At 54.2% G+C, this 14,271-nt stretch overlaps 6 protein-coding genes across 6 annotated transcripts; 2 read left to right on the forward strand and 4 right to left on the reverse strand.

Annotated features, from left to right (window-relative positions):
* Positions 1-166: 166 nt before the first annotated feature.
* Positions 167-1,536, reverse strand: UMAG_02357 (putative mitogen-activated protein kinase HOG1; the record flags this gene model as incomplete). Its single annotated transcript, XM_011390362.1, has 3 exons — positions 167-965; positions 1,167-1,210; positions 1,303-1,536. 3 exons carry the CDS (start codon positions 1,534-1,536, stop codon positions 167-169), a joined length of 1,077 nt encoding a protein of 358 aa, XP_011388664.1.
* Positions 1,537-3,799: 2,263 nt separating this feature from the next.
* On the forward strand, positions 3,800-6,583 carry UMAG_02358 (uncharacterized protein; the record flags this gene model as incomplete). The annotated part of the gene is made up of 1 exon (XM_011390363.1): positions 3,800-6,583. One exon carries the CDS (start codon positions 3,800-3,802, stop codon positions 6,581-6,583), a length of 2,784 nt encoding a protein of 927 aa, XP_011388665.1.
* A 353-nt stretch (positions 6,584-6,936) lies between these two features.
* UMAG_10129 (putative translation initiation factor eIF2 subunit gamma) lies at positions 6,937-8,346 on the reverse strand (the record flags this gene model as incomplete). Its single annotated transcript, XM_011390511.1, has 1 exon — positions 6,937-8,346. One exon carries the CDS (start codon positions 8,344-8,346, stop codon positions 6,937-6,939), a length of 1,410 nt encoding a protein of 469 aa, XP_011388813.1.
* A 1,032-nt stretch (positions 8,347-9,378) lies between these two features.
* On the reverse strand, positions 9,379-10,158 carry UMAG_02360 (uncharacterized protein; the record flags this gene model as incomplete). The annotated part of the gene is made up of 4 exons (XM_011390364.1): positions 9,379-9,618; positions 9,741-9,796; positions 9,906-9,966; positions 10,117-10,158. 4 exons carry the CDS (start codon positions 10,156-10,158, stop codon positions 9,379-9,381), a joined length of 399 nt encoding a protein of 132 aa, XP_011388666.1.
* Positions 10,159-10,786: 628 nt separating this feature from the next.
* On the forward strand, positions 10,787-11,254 carry UMAG_02361 (uncharacterized protein; the record flags this gene model as incomplete). Its single annotated transcript, XM_011390365.1, has 3 exons — positions 10,787-10,933; positions 11,016-11,108; positions 11,219-11,254. 3 exons carry the CDS (start codon positions 10,787-10,789, stop codon positions 11,252-11,254), a joined length of 276 nt encoding a protein of 91 aa, XP_011388667.1.
* Positions 11,255-11,396: 142 nt separating this feature from the next.
* Positions 11,397-14,156, reverse strand: UMAG_10130 (uncharacterized protein; the record flags this gene model as incomplete). Its single annotated transcript, XM_011390512.1, has 1 exon — positions 11,397-14,156. The coding sequence occupies one exon, from the start codon at positions 14,154-14,156 to the stop codon at positions 11,397-11,399; it is 2,760 nt and encodes a 919-aa protein (XP_011388814.1).
* Between the last annotated feature and the right edge of the window lie 115 nt (positions 14,157-14,271).

Below are 14,271 nucleotides of genomic sequence, written 5' to 3' on the forward strand. Positions count from 1 at the left end.
ACAGAAGAACGGCAAGGGCAACGCAGTGTTTATTTGACAGGAGGGTCAAGGCACGCTAGAATTTGACGGACCTGAAGCGGCAACGTGGGCCCGATAGGCATGGCAAGCGTTTGAAAATGCAGAATGACGAGCGTAACATGGATGGACGCTATTGGTCGCACATGGTTTAATTGTTGACGGGCGGCACGGGACCCTCGTCTTGACCCGAATTGTCAATGTTGTGGAAGTCGAGGATTTCAGAGTACATCATGACCTTCCATGTGTCGACAGGTAGGTCGGCATCGTTGAAGGACCAGTCAAAAGCCTCCTCAGCCTCTGGTTCGTCGGTAGGGTCGTGGTAAGGAGCGAGGTAGGGATGTGCGAGCGCTTCGGCGGCGCTGATCCGTGTCCTGGGGTCAAAGACGAGCATTTTTTCGAGGAGATCCAACGCCATCGGGTCGGCGTTCTTGAACTTTTGTGAGAAAGGAACACGCTCTCGCTTGGGCAGCGACTGGACGAATCGAAGCGTATTTTCCGAACAGATGGTCTTGATGACTTCGTCTGGTGGGGTGCCGAGCAGCTCGGTGATAATGGAGAATTGGTTGACGTGGTCCTTTCCTGGGAAGAGCGGCTTGCCTTCAAGCATCTCTGCAAAAATGCAACCTGCACTCCAAACATCGACAGCCACATCGTACTTTTGCCAGGTGAGCATGATTTCGGGGGCACGGTAATATCTTGTGCTGACGTAACCGGTCATCTGGGGGTCCTGGATACGGGCAAGACCAAAGTCGCAGATCTTCAGATCGCAGTTCTCGTTGACGAGAATGTTGCTTGGCTTCAAGTCACGGTGGACGACACCGGCCGAGTGAACGTACTTGAGACCTCGGAGGATCTGGTACAAGAAGTACTGAATGAATTGCTTCTCGAGTGGACGGCTGGTGAGCAGTCGGTGGAGATCAGTGCCGAGGAGCTCGGTGACAAAGTAACTGTGAGAGTCAAGATCGAAAAGGCAGCAGAAAAGATGGATTGGTGTGTCAGTTGCAACACTCTGAGAAAAACAGCATCTTGGTGTGCTGGCAAAAGCTACGCAGCATGGTTGGCAAAGGGATCGATTGGTTGTTGATCCTTGAGGCAGCTTGAACGGAACCAAAGGTGCACAAGGGGCTCGGCTGTGACGTGACACTTACATATCCTCAAGAGGCGAGATGAAAATGTCGCTGAGGCTGATAATCTGTTGTGCAGAAGAAACAAGCAAAGGGGCGGAGAGAAAAGAGTGAGATGGCCGTTCGTGGATGGCACGAGTTGTGTGTGGATGATACGGACGTTTTCGTGACGAATGTGTTTGAGCAGCTTGAGCTCTCGGTAGGTACGCTTGGAGAGAACGGGAGTGGAAAAAGGTTTCATGATCTTCTTGATGGCAACCGAGGTGCTTGTGAGCTGGTCGTTTGCGGAGCAGACCAGACCGAAAGCGCCCATGCCGACGGGCTGCAAGTCGACATATCGGGTGGTGACCTCAAAGACGGTACCAAAAATGGAGAGCTTGACAAAGTCGGCCATGTTGGGACGAGACTGGAGACTACAGTGAGTCCAAGGGTGTAACGGATTGAAAGGCTCGGGATGTCGAGAACGAGGATGCTAGCGTTGCTTGATGGACAGACTGGAGATGACGAATGCAGCGATGCGACGACCAAGTCTAAAGAGGCGAGCGAGCAGATGGTGACACTTGATAAAAGCCAGAAAGGTGACGAGAAGGACGTGAAAGTGCAATCAAGACGTGGAGCACGACAAGGATGTAGCGGAAGCTGGCGACAGCGAAAAGAGACTTGAGGTGCTTCGAGACGAGAAGGAGGAGCACGAGGATGAGGATGAGGATGAGGCTTGAGGGCGGCTCGTGACGGAACCAAGCGAGCAGGTAATGCTGTATGGATCAAAGTCTCGACTAAGGCAGACGTTGAGAAAGCGGATGATAGACGGTTATGGTGGAGGCGGAAGTGAACCAAGACGACACGACAAGCGAAACAGGCTCAGTGGATGAAATGTGGATGTGGATCGGGATGTGCCAGTGTTTGTCTGCTTCTGTTTGTATTTGTGTGTGGTGGCAAGTAAGCAAAATCGTGAATGGAGAAGAGCGCAGCCAGCAAGCGAGCAAAGCAAGGCAGATGACTGAGAGGCAGGCCAGCTCGCGCAACATGGATGGATCATCGACTCTAGACTCACAGACTGGGGCACAGACACTGACTGACACAGACACGGAGCCAGAGCCAGAGCCGACGCAGACTCGGACGCAGACGCAGATGCCGCTGCAGAGAAAGCGAGAGTCACATACTGTTAGTGTGAGGTGCACTGACGCGTAGTCAGCCAGAAAAGGGATTTGCCCAATCGTGAATCGTGAATCGTGAATCGAATTGAATTGAATCCAATCAAATCGAATCGAATCGTGAATCACAAACGTACAGTAACGTTATGCCGGAAAAGGCAGACAAATATTTAAATCAATAAATCAACACAACCTCGTCGGGGTTTAGGATGATATTTCATACTTTTGTTTCGGATTCGTGATTCACCATCGTGAATCTCGTGTCTCTTGATTCCAAAGCTGTCACCCACCAAGCAAGCCTCTTTGCGTCTCTCTTTCGAATTTCAAATGACGAACTGACGCCGTACAGAGCCTCTCCGTACGTGCCTGGCTTCCATCGAATGTAATCAGAACCGTGCGCAGAGACCGGTTCGAGTTGACGTGCTCGCAGCTCACGTGCTGGAAGAACCCACTTCCATGTTTTTGGGCTGTAGTTGGGGGTGGGTGGCAAACGCGACATGACATCTCGGTCCAAAGCGGAGGAACGGGCAGTACGCGTATACAGAGTCACTTATGAAAAGGTGCGACAATTCGCTTCGGCTGTCTTGACAGTGTGCACAAGAGTGTGCGTAAGCACCAAGGAGCAGCTCAAAGATCAACGCTGTTGCCAGGGTTCTCTCGAAGATTCAAATCAAGGGTCTATCCAAGCGAGACTGGTGGTACCAGGTACCCTACCATTCGCGATTCGTGATTGCGCAACAAGCGAAGCGAGAGATGGACATCACATTCACGAATCGTGAATGGATGTGAGCCTGAATGTGCGAAAAGCAGCGGTCGATCTCGCTGTCTCTCTCTCTCTCTCTCTCGTGTCACTCTCTCTTTGTAGACAACACTGTCGATCCCACAAGCCTCGCACAGCCGGAATCGCTCAGGGGAGATCCATGCCGTCATTGTGCTTTTGGACCATCGAAAATTCGACACGGTTCAAATGCCTACTGCTGTTTCCTTTGGTACATTTACGATTGGCGAAGCAACAAGTCAATTAATTATTCGACGATCGAGAAGTGCACCTTTGACTAACATTCACGATTAATTTATCTCGATTTGACGCGTGTTGATCTGCCTCTTCTCGTACGAATCGATGCCATCGCACCATCCATCTCCTCGTCCCTCTTCCAGCCGCATTCACAATCGTGAATCGTGAATTATTCGTGATGGCCGATTCGTGATGGACAATTGCGGGGAGTGAGTGGCATGCTCGTCGTACACAAACCACGTTGGGCGACTTCGCAATGTGAACTCGAATTTGTTCTTGTTCACCAACGCTCAAGCCACATCCAACCTTGCTTTCCAACCAGCCGCCATCTTCTCCGATCACTGTCTCGTCATATACCCAGCTCATTTCGATACCAACCGTCCGCGACCGTCTCACCCCGATCTGGCCGCCGTCTACTAACACCCCTTGACAGCCACTCGACTCGAGCCCAATCTCGCACTTGTCCTACCTAGCCAGCACGCAGCATGATGACGGAACCTGAACCGGGCGCAGCTTTCGCGCCAGGCGCCTATGCCAACGCCTTCGTTCCTGGCAAGCCACGCGACTCGGCCAGCCTGATTCAGCAGCGTCTTCGAAAAGCCAAGCTCTTTAACGAGGAGCTTGCCGACTATTTCGCCGCTCGCCGCGAACTCGAAGACACCTATCTCAAACAGCTCCAAAAGATCTCGAAACGTAATTTCCTCTCGGACCCTTCCTCCATCCCACCCAGCTATGCCCCTGTTTACGAGCGACTCGTACAGGAGCTCGCAGAGGTCGCCAGTGCCCATGCCGAGTTCGAGAAGCGCATCGCCCAAGATTGCGAGGCTCCCATTCGCAACGCCAGCTCCCAAGGAGAATGGAGTCGTATCAAGGACCACGATGACTCACTTTCCAACACCTTACGAGAACTCAACTCGCTCGAATCACAGCTACAAAAAGATACCAAGAAGCTCGAAGCCGCTTCCTCCAAAAAGGCCTCTCAAGCCAATGCAAAGGTCCAAGAGACCGAACGCGCCATCGCGCAGACCATGGAAATATGGGAGACAGAGGCTCCATTCGCGTTTGAAGCCTATCAGCGCATCGATGCCCACCGGCTCGAGCTGCTCAAGGAGAGCGTTGCTAAATTCGAGACCGCACAGAGCGACGCTGCACAGCGCATCATGTCGAGCTCCGAAAAGACCATGCAACAGTGCCTTACTTTTGATACCCAGGCCGATATGCAAGACTTCATCCTCAAAAATGGGGTGGTAGTCGGTGCATCTGCTACCTCCTCGGCTCGCAACCGTACACCCTCGACCTCGCGTCCGTCTGCTGTTGCTGTTGCTGGTGCCGCGCCATCTGTAGCTCTCAACCGCTCGTCTTCCGTCACCGGTCGCAGCATCATCAGTCGCTCCGGTGCGGATAGCTCCGCGCGTGCTGGTAGGTCCAACGGTGCCGGTATGGGTGAGTTTGGCGCATCCACAGCATCCATCCACTCGGCTGATCGCACCATGGGCAGCAGTACACAAGATGCCACGCCCACCAAATCAGCCGGCTCCGCCCTCAAGAACGCTTTCAGCCGCTTCGGCCGTGCGCGTTCCAACAAGGACTCGAGCAACACGCAGACCATCTACGGCGGTTTACCCGATGAACCCGCCGACTCGTCCTTCTCCTCGGTCAACCGAAGCGGAACGCTGCGACAAAATTCAATAACAGCAGGCGCCAGCTCGTCGTCGCGCAATGCGGCTCCCCTGTCTGCAAGCGGCGACGATTCGATCGACTCGATGGCTCCCGCCTCTGCTGGAGGTCTAATGGCTCCACTCACACCCTCGACTGCGCCGACCAAGAAAACGTCTGCAACCGTTCCGGCCATTCACCTGCCCTCTTCCTCAACTGCTGCGCCGCTGGTAGACTCAGAGGGCTTCTCCATTCCTCCGCCCGATCGTAAGCCTTGGGAGACTGCTGCTGTTGGAGGTGCTGCAGTTAGCTCTGCGACAGCTGGTGCCACAGCTGGATCCTCTTTGCTAGACAATGACAGTCAAGATGACTCTCGAGACACATTTGACAGCTCAGTCAACAATCGCGTTGGAAGCATGAACATCAGCAGTCAGCCTATCACCGAAGACGCTTCCAAGGAGAAGGCGGCGCTCGAACGCATGAAGTCGACGCTCCTCACCAGCGGACCGCCTTCTCGTCGCGGCACTACGCGACGCGATCGCAGGGATGTCCGCAACACGACCTACAACCCAGCATTCACAACCGTAGCTTCCAGTAGTGGCGATGACAGCAGCAGGCTGAGCCAATTCGGTGTGCTCACCGCCTCACCGCAAACGAGTGTACCCGGGTCTCCTTCGCCGTTTGGCACGCAAAGCACGTTCACTGGCACAGCGGGCGTCGGTCAACACCGTACTCAAAGCATCGCTTCAGTGGCTTCGTCTACCGCCAACAACAATCCGTTCGAGAACAGCTCCACCACCTCGCCCATCAAGGCGAGTCTGAGCGAACGCGTAAATGCCATCTTTGTCGGCAGGGAGATTGCCAAGGTCATGGTGGTGGGTGAGCTCAGCATCGCCGTGGGTTCCAGTCTAGCGGGTACGGTCAAACCTGTGCACATTCGGATCGAGGCGTTTGAGCAGCTGGAAAAGGCAGCTCCGAATCCGGCGTTCCTCCAGGCCGTTCCGGGTGGGTCCACGCCTGGTGAGTATCTGCTGGATGTCAAGTCGTTGCTCGAGCAAGGCGTAACATCCGGGCTGCCCAGCAGCGGGTCGCAGGCAGTGGTGCTCAAGTACCAGGTGCATATTTCCGAATCGCGCAAATCCGAATACGTGCCCTTGTCGCTGCATGCACAGTGGAGATGTGAGCCTCATCAGACATCGTTACTCATGACGTATACGCCCAACTCTGCCTGTCGATTCTCCACTGTCGACGCAGGTGAATCCTCGGCCACGGTGCTGCAAGACCTCCAATTCGCAGTGCAAATTCAACCGTCCACGGTGAACAATATCATGTCGAAACCGACGGCCACGTTTGTCTCGGAAACAAAGTCGCTCTTCTGGAAGCTCAACGACAAGATTTCGCTCACATCGCCTTCGAGTGAGGTGCACAAGCTGCTCGCACGTTGTCAGATCGAGGGCGCACAGACCGTGCCCACACCCGTGCATTTGAAGTGGAAGATTATCGGCAAGACCATCTCCAGTCTGGGGGTGGTTACCCTTGGCGAAGCAGTGGACGCTCTCAAGATCGACGAGGTGGTACGAACGTGTGTTGCCGGAAAGTTTATTGCCTCGCCTTGATCCAGTCCAGCGCAAACATGTTTTCGTCGGCCTCGTCATGTCGTTTTTTTTTTTTTTGGTTGCTTCATACTTTTGTGGTTGTGCAATTCCAACAGCGGTGAATTGAATCACGCCTGACCTCGGTCTCACTATCCGAGAGCTCGAGTTGAGCAATCTCGCATTTCCTCTACGCTGTCTCACACCAATGCATCGAGCGATCCGAATTCATCAGAGCACAGATTCAAACAGGATCGAAGATAAAATATGGATTGAATCATACAAATGCCAGCGGGAGGTGATGAGGTTTGAGCGCGAGGTGGACATGAGAACGTGTCTACGAAAAATGCTGGCCGTGTGTCGGCGCATGCGCGCATTCAGTTGGTCTCGGGCTCCAAGGTGGTACCGCGACGAACAGTTCCCCAGCCGACCAAACGCCAGTGCTTGTCGATCCTCCTCGAGAGCGCGATCTTTTCTCCAACCTCGGTACATGCTGGACTGGTGAGGAAGATCTTTGCCAGATCAGCTTTCACGCTCATCACCCTACCGCCTGTGGACGTGGAACCAATGTTGACCATCAGCAGTTCGTTCTTGGCGAGCTTTTGCACCTTGGTCTGCTTCTTGTCGTCGGATTTGACACCAAGCAGACGACGGAGCAAGAAATAGTTGATTTCCAACTCGGTGTAGATCGCAGGCAGCTGTCCCACAGCACCCAACACCTGACCGACCAATCGATCAGCACGGCACAAGGTAGGGTCAATCTTGGTTCCCACACCAATCAACCCACCGGGAACGGCAAACTGCAAATCATTGTGCTCAGCGAGCAACGATTCGACGCGTGAGAAAATAGGCTTGCAGTGAATCTTACCCTCGTTGTCCTTGGTCACGATACCAGGACGCACCTCGATCTCCTGACCGATCTTGAGCACACCAGAGAGGATCGATCCACCAGCAACACCACCGCGAAGCTCCTCCACCTCGGCACCGGGCTTGTTGACGTCGAAAGATCGAATCACGATCAGGCGTGGTGGCGAGGTGAAATCACGAACCGGAACAGGCACGCGCTTGACAATGTATTCGTTGACCGCATCAATGTTGTACTTGAGCTGCGCCGAGATGGGCACGATGGGTGCACCGTCAGCCACAGTTCCTTTGACAAAGTTGATGATCGACTTCCAGTGCTCCTCTGCCGCCTGCTCGCGGATCAAGTCGACCTTGTTCTGCAGGATGATGATGTGCTGAAGCTTCATGATCTCGACAGCAGCCAAGTGTTCCGAAGTCTGCGGTTGCGGACACGATTCGTTACCGGCAATCAAGAGCAAAGCAGCGTCCATGACGGCAGCACCGTTCAACATGGTAGCCATCAGAATGTCGTGACCGGGGCAGTCGACAAACGAAACATGACGAAGCAGGTTCATCTTTCCACCACAGCCAGGCACCTCGCAGTCCGGGTGAGGCTCCTTGTTTGAAGGATATGACTTGTAGCACTGCGGACGCGGGCATTCTTCGCGCTCGCACTTGTAGATCTTTGCATTGGCGTATCCGAGCTTGATGGTAATGTTGCGCACCAGCTCGTTCTTAAAACGAACCGTCTGGACGCCCGAAATGGCTTTTACGACTGTCGACTTTCCGTGCGCTACATGGCCAATCGTTCCGATGTTGATAGTTGCCTGCTTCGAGATGACTTCGGGGCTAAGCGGGTTCAGGTTGTCATAGTCGATGTTGACCGCCTGCAAGTCTTTGGTGATCTGTTGAACGTCACCGTTCGAGGCAACTGCTGCTGCCATTTTGGAGGAAAGTGGGATGTCGTCCGGCGATTGCTGAGCAGTTTGGACAGACTAATAGTGGCAGTGATCCGATGCTGATGCTAGCGAGCAACTCTGGCTGATGCAGTCAAGAGCACTTTGATTTGTACAAGAGCACAAGCAGAACGAAATCCAAATACGAAAGGCCCGTTGGCAGATGCAAGAAACGCAGGCCGGTCGTCGAGATCCCAAACTGAACGCTTTTCCTTGTACGATACAAGCGTCTCTGGAAGCTGTTTTTGTATGTCGAAATCCGCCGCGAGAGTAAAGCGAGCAGACGTATACGTTAGGAATGAAGGAGAGCGTGATCAGTGGAGAAGGTGAAGGAGAAGGAAGCGACTGCGAAGATGGTGACAAAGAGCGAGCGTGCCTTACATTTTGTGTTTGCGTCTCTGACACTTGGCTTGCTAACTGGCTGGCGTCAGTTCCCAGCACCGAAAAAAAGGAAGAAAGTCGTCCGTATCGTCCTTTGCGCTTAGCAGTGAGCAATGAGCCGTGAGCAGTGAGCCGTGAGCAGTGAGCCGTGAGCAGTGAGCCGTGAGCAGTGAGCAGAATTTTGAACGAATTACAATTGATCGCTCAGCAGTCACAGAGTCAAAAGTGGCAAACCAGACGCGCACCCACAGCTACGAGCGAGTCATTTTTTCTTCTCAAACCCAAGTCGCACGACTGCCACTCACGACTACGATGCTCAGCTACCAAAATTCTAAAGCACAGCACGCAGAGTATGCTTGCTTGTCCCAATTTCGTGCGAATGAGAAGCAGTCCTTCCGGTGAGGTGATTCTCATCCTGAACCCACCCTTAAGATTCAATCGTGAATATTCTTACGCCCTCTTTTCGTAGGCGTAGCCGGCTCAACACTCGCATCATGCTTGCTCTTCTGCTGGCAACAATCACAGACGCCGTTCGTGTAGAATGTTGATCTAAAATCATGTCCTTTGCATGGACCAAGCCAACACAAGTGAAGGCATGGTGGTTCGCATGGGTGTAACTAGTCGTAGGCTTTCAACATATTAGTGGTGAGCCTCGACCTTGACATCAGCAGCAGCTTCACGGAGGTAAGCGTTGACGTCGCCACCCTCAGTGAGAGCACCTTCCGACGAAGAGGTGGTAGCGGCCTCGGCGTGGTCGGGCTCAGCAGCAGCGTAAGCCTCAAGCTGCGAAGAAAGCTCCGACGACGAGGGGACGGCGGGAGCCTTGGGCGCAGCAGGGGTCTGGAACTCGCGAACCTGGCCCTTGTGAGCGTCGGCAGCCTGGTCAATTGCAAATCATAATCGATAGTCGTGTGCAAATAGAGCAAGTAGGAATGATGATCAGTCTAAGGCCGTTTCAACAAAACACTGATGCGGGACCGGTGCACGTGACTGCAACTCACCTTAGGGGGAGCCTTGTAGCCCTTGAGCTCCTTGATGTAGAGCTCCTGGACAAAGTCTGTTTTTACGAATGCAGTCCGAATGATCAAGATGCGAGACGGTAGGGGTCAGAGTCAGTCGACCGAAACGTTGCAAGGCCGCGGGACAGGAGAAAGGTCAAAGCGTACCCTTAGAAGCGACGGCAGAGCTGGAAAGTGCTCGCACCTGTGTTCGCGAAGCGGATCGGACCTGTTTGACATATCAATATTAACAGCAGTGTCGGAAGTGTGGTGGTGGTCAGTTGCACAGTTCAAGGCCCATACAAATGTTGTTTGGTGTCGAGTGGCAGCTGCTTTCAACTCGAATGCCTGTGTCGGTGTGGATGGCCGGGATACGTACAGCGCCGAAGGTGGAGCGGGCGACGAGCTGGGCAAAGACCATTTTGTATGAAGCTGATGGATGTGGCGGGTGACGGGACGGGTGTTAAGAAGCACGTTATCAAGCAACACAACCGCAACGACGACGATGGCATCGGCGGCCGCGGTGGCTACAACGCAGCGCGGTCGTTGCTGATTTGCGGTTCCGGCTCACTCTCCACACCTTGTCTCGTACTCATCGCCGTTTGCTGTACCATTTTTTGAAATCTGCGTGCTTCCTGCGATGAATTTCTCAAATTGGAAGACTCACGACTATCCCGCCCGATTTCATGCCACGAACGGCTCCGAGCAATTCCGCACTAACATCTCCAGAAATTCGTCGGCGTTTTTGCAAATTACGAACCGTGAACCGTCAACCGTTGACGGTGGTGATCAGTCAAGTTTCCCGTACGAAACCTGACTGTGTTGCAGACCAAGCGGATGTTCTAATTCTAGTCTGCTAAATGACGTTGATCCGTGCAGCAGCAACTCACGACTGATTTCGCTGTGCTTGCTGCTCAGCCAGCTCCGAATTGCTCCACCCTCAGCCTCTCGGCTCAGCTAGCTACACAAGCCCCCAGCTTCCGCAGCTTCCGCCTGATCAACCTTGCTTCATCCCCATAGCATCCTACCTCGCATACTCCCTTTGCAACATGTCTCTCCTCCGTGTCTCCACCTCTTCGCTTGCCCGCGTCTCCAAGACCCCCGCCTTTGTCATGGCTACTCGAGGCTACGCTGACGGCCCGACCGACCAGGCTGGTGCCACCGCTTCTTCTAAGGGCTGGTCCAAACGCGAACAGGTAAGTCTGGTTTGACGATGCTCATCACCAAGCTAGAAATGTGTACTTATAGACTGTCTCTCCTGTACATTGTGACCACCAGGCTCAAGAGAACCAGTACGTTCAGCAAGCAGAGAAGGAGAAGCTTGCAAAACTCAGGGAGTCGATCAAGAAGCAGCGTGAACACCTTGACGATGTACGTTAACCTTTGCTACCTCATGCTCATGATCGTCATGGGCATCCCGGATCAGAGCCGAAAGTGGAAGCTGACGATTCGATTTGTTTTCCTTCTGTACGGTCCACCAGGTCGAGAACCAGCTCAACAACCTTGACAAGAAGTAAATCTGTCTTTCTAAACGACTCTCTCGGCGCAACGCCGCTCACTTCCTGTCAACACAATCATGACTCACAGTCTCATTGAACCATATGCAAGTGCTATAATTGGGATGCAAATGATATGAAGCTGTTCTATACCGCCGGATCGCTAAGCAGCATCGCGTTCGGCAAGCATGTACTGCCAATCGTCCGCAGCCGCATAAGTCTGGCTGCGCTCGACTGCATCCGATTCCATGACGTCGTCCTCCTCCTCCCGCTCCACCTTCTCAGACTGGTCTCCCGCCGTAGCTCTTAGGTAGCTGACCACGGCGCCTCGCTTCTCCAAGTATGCAGCGTAGCTTCGCAATGCCTCGAGGTTGGGGCTCTCGACTCGGCTGTAAGCAGCTTCGCTGAGCTGAGCCCTTTTCAAAGTGTCGATATTGCCGATCAGAAAGAGTGCACTCTGAGCGCGAGTGAGAGCCACATTGAGTCGCCTGCCGTCGGCTAGGAAGCCCACGTAGCCCTGCGCATTGGTCCGCACAGTGGAAAACAGAATGACCTTCTTCTCGCGCCCCTCAAACCCGTCGACCGTGTGGACATCGATGTTGCCCAACTCGGAAGATCGCGTTCCGAGAATGCCAGCAGCTTGTTGCCGTGATAGCGATGCTTCGTTGTGCAGCATCTTTTCCAGCAGGACCTGCTGACCGGCGTAGGGTGTGACAACGCCAATGTCGTCTCCAGTGAGGTCCGGATTTTGTCGCAGCAAGTCTGTCACTACATCCAGGACAATCCGTGCCTCGGATGCATTGCGAAGCGAAGACGAGTTTTCTGCTTTGGTCTCGCGTCCTTTGTGGTCGATAAAACAGAGACGTTGCGTGTCTTGCTTTGCAACGCCGGCGCAAGAGGGCCAGTAGCTCGATGCGACCGGCGCGATAAGCTCTGTGCCCGTTCCATTCTGCAACGCACCATCGTAGAATGTCTGATTCGCGAACTCGGCGAGGGTGGGATGCATACGGAATTGCACGTTGAGCATGATCGATGGAATGCTGCTTCGGCTTTGAATGAGCCGCTCAAATAGACTGCGCGACAGCCCGGCTTTCTTGGCTTCTGCGCTGGTAACCACAGGCGGCAGCTGTTTATGGTCGCCGATGATTGACAGATGTCTGCATCCCTTCATAAGCGGTACGAGCGAGACAGGCTCAGTAGCCATGGATGCCTCGTCGAAAAACACCACCGGAAGGTCAATCATGTCGAGCTCAGGCGAGCCTGCAGCGATCGCTGAGCCGCAAATGACATCGACACCGTTAAGAATCTCGCCTCGAATCGAAGCGCGAAGGAAAAAGTAGGTAGCCTTCAGACGGTTTAGCTGTTTTTTGATGGTCTCGTACTCTTCCGAGGCCGTACCACCCTTAGGCTGAGCTGCCTCGCGCTCCTCTTCTCGCTCGGCCATCATGTTCTCCCAGCTTTGCGCTTCAGTCTGGCCGATCGCCTCGTCTTCGGCAAGCCGCTCCCGCACAGACGATGCTATGCATGGATCGGAACCGCCCATGCGGCCCAGCTCGTACTCGCTTTTGAGCCTGTCGAGAGTGTCTAGCTGACGCTTGATCTGATCCAGTCGTTGTTTGGCTGGATGACGAAGAAAGTAGGCATCGAGAGTGTACTGATCGATGCCTGCTCTAGCGCGTGCTGATGGGCCAATACGCACCACACGGAGTCCTGCCTTGATGCACCCGTCTGCGAGGTTGTCGACCGCAACGTTGGTGTGCGCGGCTAGCATGATAGGGTGAGGCACCTGGAAGTCTTGCTTGAGCAGCTTGATGGCCGTCACAATGGTTCGGGTCTTGCCAGTGCCAGGAGGACCTTGGATAAGAGAGACTCTCTCGCGCAGCATCATGGCAACGGCCTGCGTCTGGGTGCTGTTGAGATCGGGCAGCGGGTCACCATCAATAACGACCGGATCTCGACGAGCAAATCGATCGTACCAACTTTGAACGCGGGCGTCTTCCCAGAATGCACCTCTGGTCACTCGATCGACCGGAGGCTCGATGCCAAGGATGACGTCGCTCAAGCGGGTGCCAGAGAGGATGTATTGGAAACGCGAGCCGTACTGGGTCTCGATGAATTCAACATCGTGCTCCAGCGCCTCGAGCGCTGCTTTGATGCGCTCAAATGTCAGGTCGTTGAAGCCGTAGTCGAGACGCCACGAAGGGCACGAGACAAGATCGACATCCTCATCAGCTTCGTCGAATTTGAGACGGATAAAGGTGCGCTGTCGTTCGACGACTTCGGCTTCAATTACAAAGTCGTCCTCGACGAATGATGCGGAATCGTCGCTGGTAGGTGGTGACATTGCAGAAGGCATGATGGTCACTTTGTCACCCGCGCGGAAAAGAGTTCGAGGCAGCGGCTCGGCAGCGTCGAGCTTGAAGACGGCAGCTCGTTTGCCAAAGTGGCGTTTGCTGTTATCCTGCCAGTATCCTTGCAGCCCGTCAATCGTGATGCCCTCTTGGATGAGCTTCTCGATCGGGGCCTTGCGCCTCTCTGCAATGGCGGCGAGCTCCTGCTTGCGCTCGCAGTCGAGCAGCTCGGCCCACCTTTCACGATACAATCTAGCTTGTTGTCGTATCGGCTCACGGTCGCCGTGTCGTGAGAGGAGCTGTGCTGCCTTTTCTCTGCTGATGCGCAAAGAGCGATCGTCCATCTTGCGTTCGGCCATGCGTCGCGCTTTGGCTGCCACTTTGCTTTCTTCTCCTCTAACCATGGAGGCTGAGGCTCTCCTGCGTTGAGATGGACGAGAGGCACCAGAAGAACGGCAGGCTATTGGGATGGTTGTCCCACATCGTTTCCTCCAGTCGAACCGATCTGGATGTGCGACATAGGAGTCCCTGTAGAGATCCTGAGGTCGAGAAGGTCCAAACGGCCATTGCATGGCAGCTAGCTGGCGATTGAGAGCGTCGAGCGATCTGTCCAGTTGCTGATCCGAGCCGGAGTGTGGTCCATTCCACCATTGTGGTTGCGCGGTCTTGCCTGCAGCAACAATGCCG

Source organism: Mycosarcoma maydis, chromosome 5, assembly GCF_000328475.2.
Source record: "Mycosarcoma maydis chromosome 5, whole genome shotgun sequence".
In the NCBI taxonomy this organism is placed as follows: Eukaryota; Fungi; Basidiomycota; class Ustilaginomycetes; order Ustilaginales; genus Mycosarcoma; species Mycosarcoma maydis.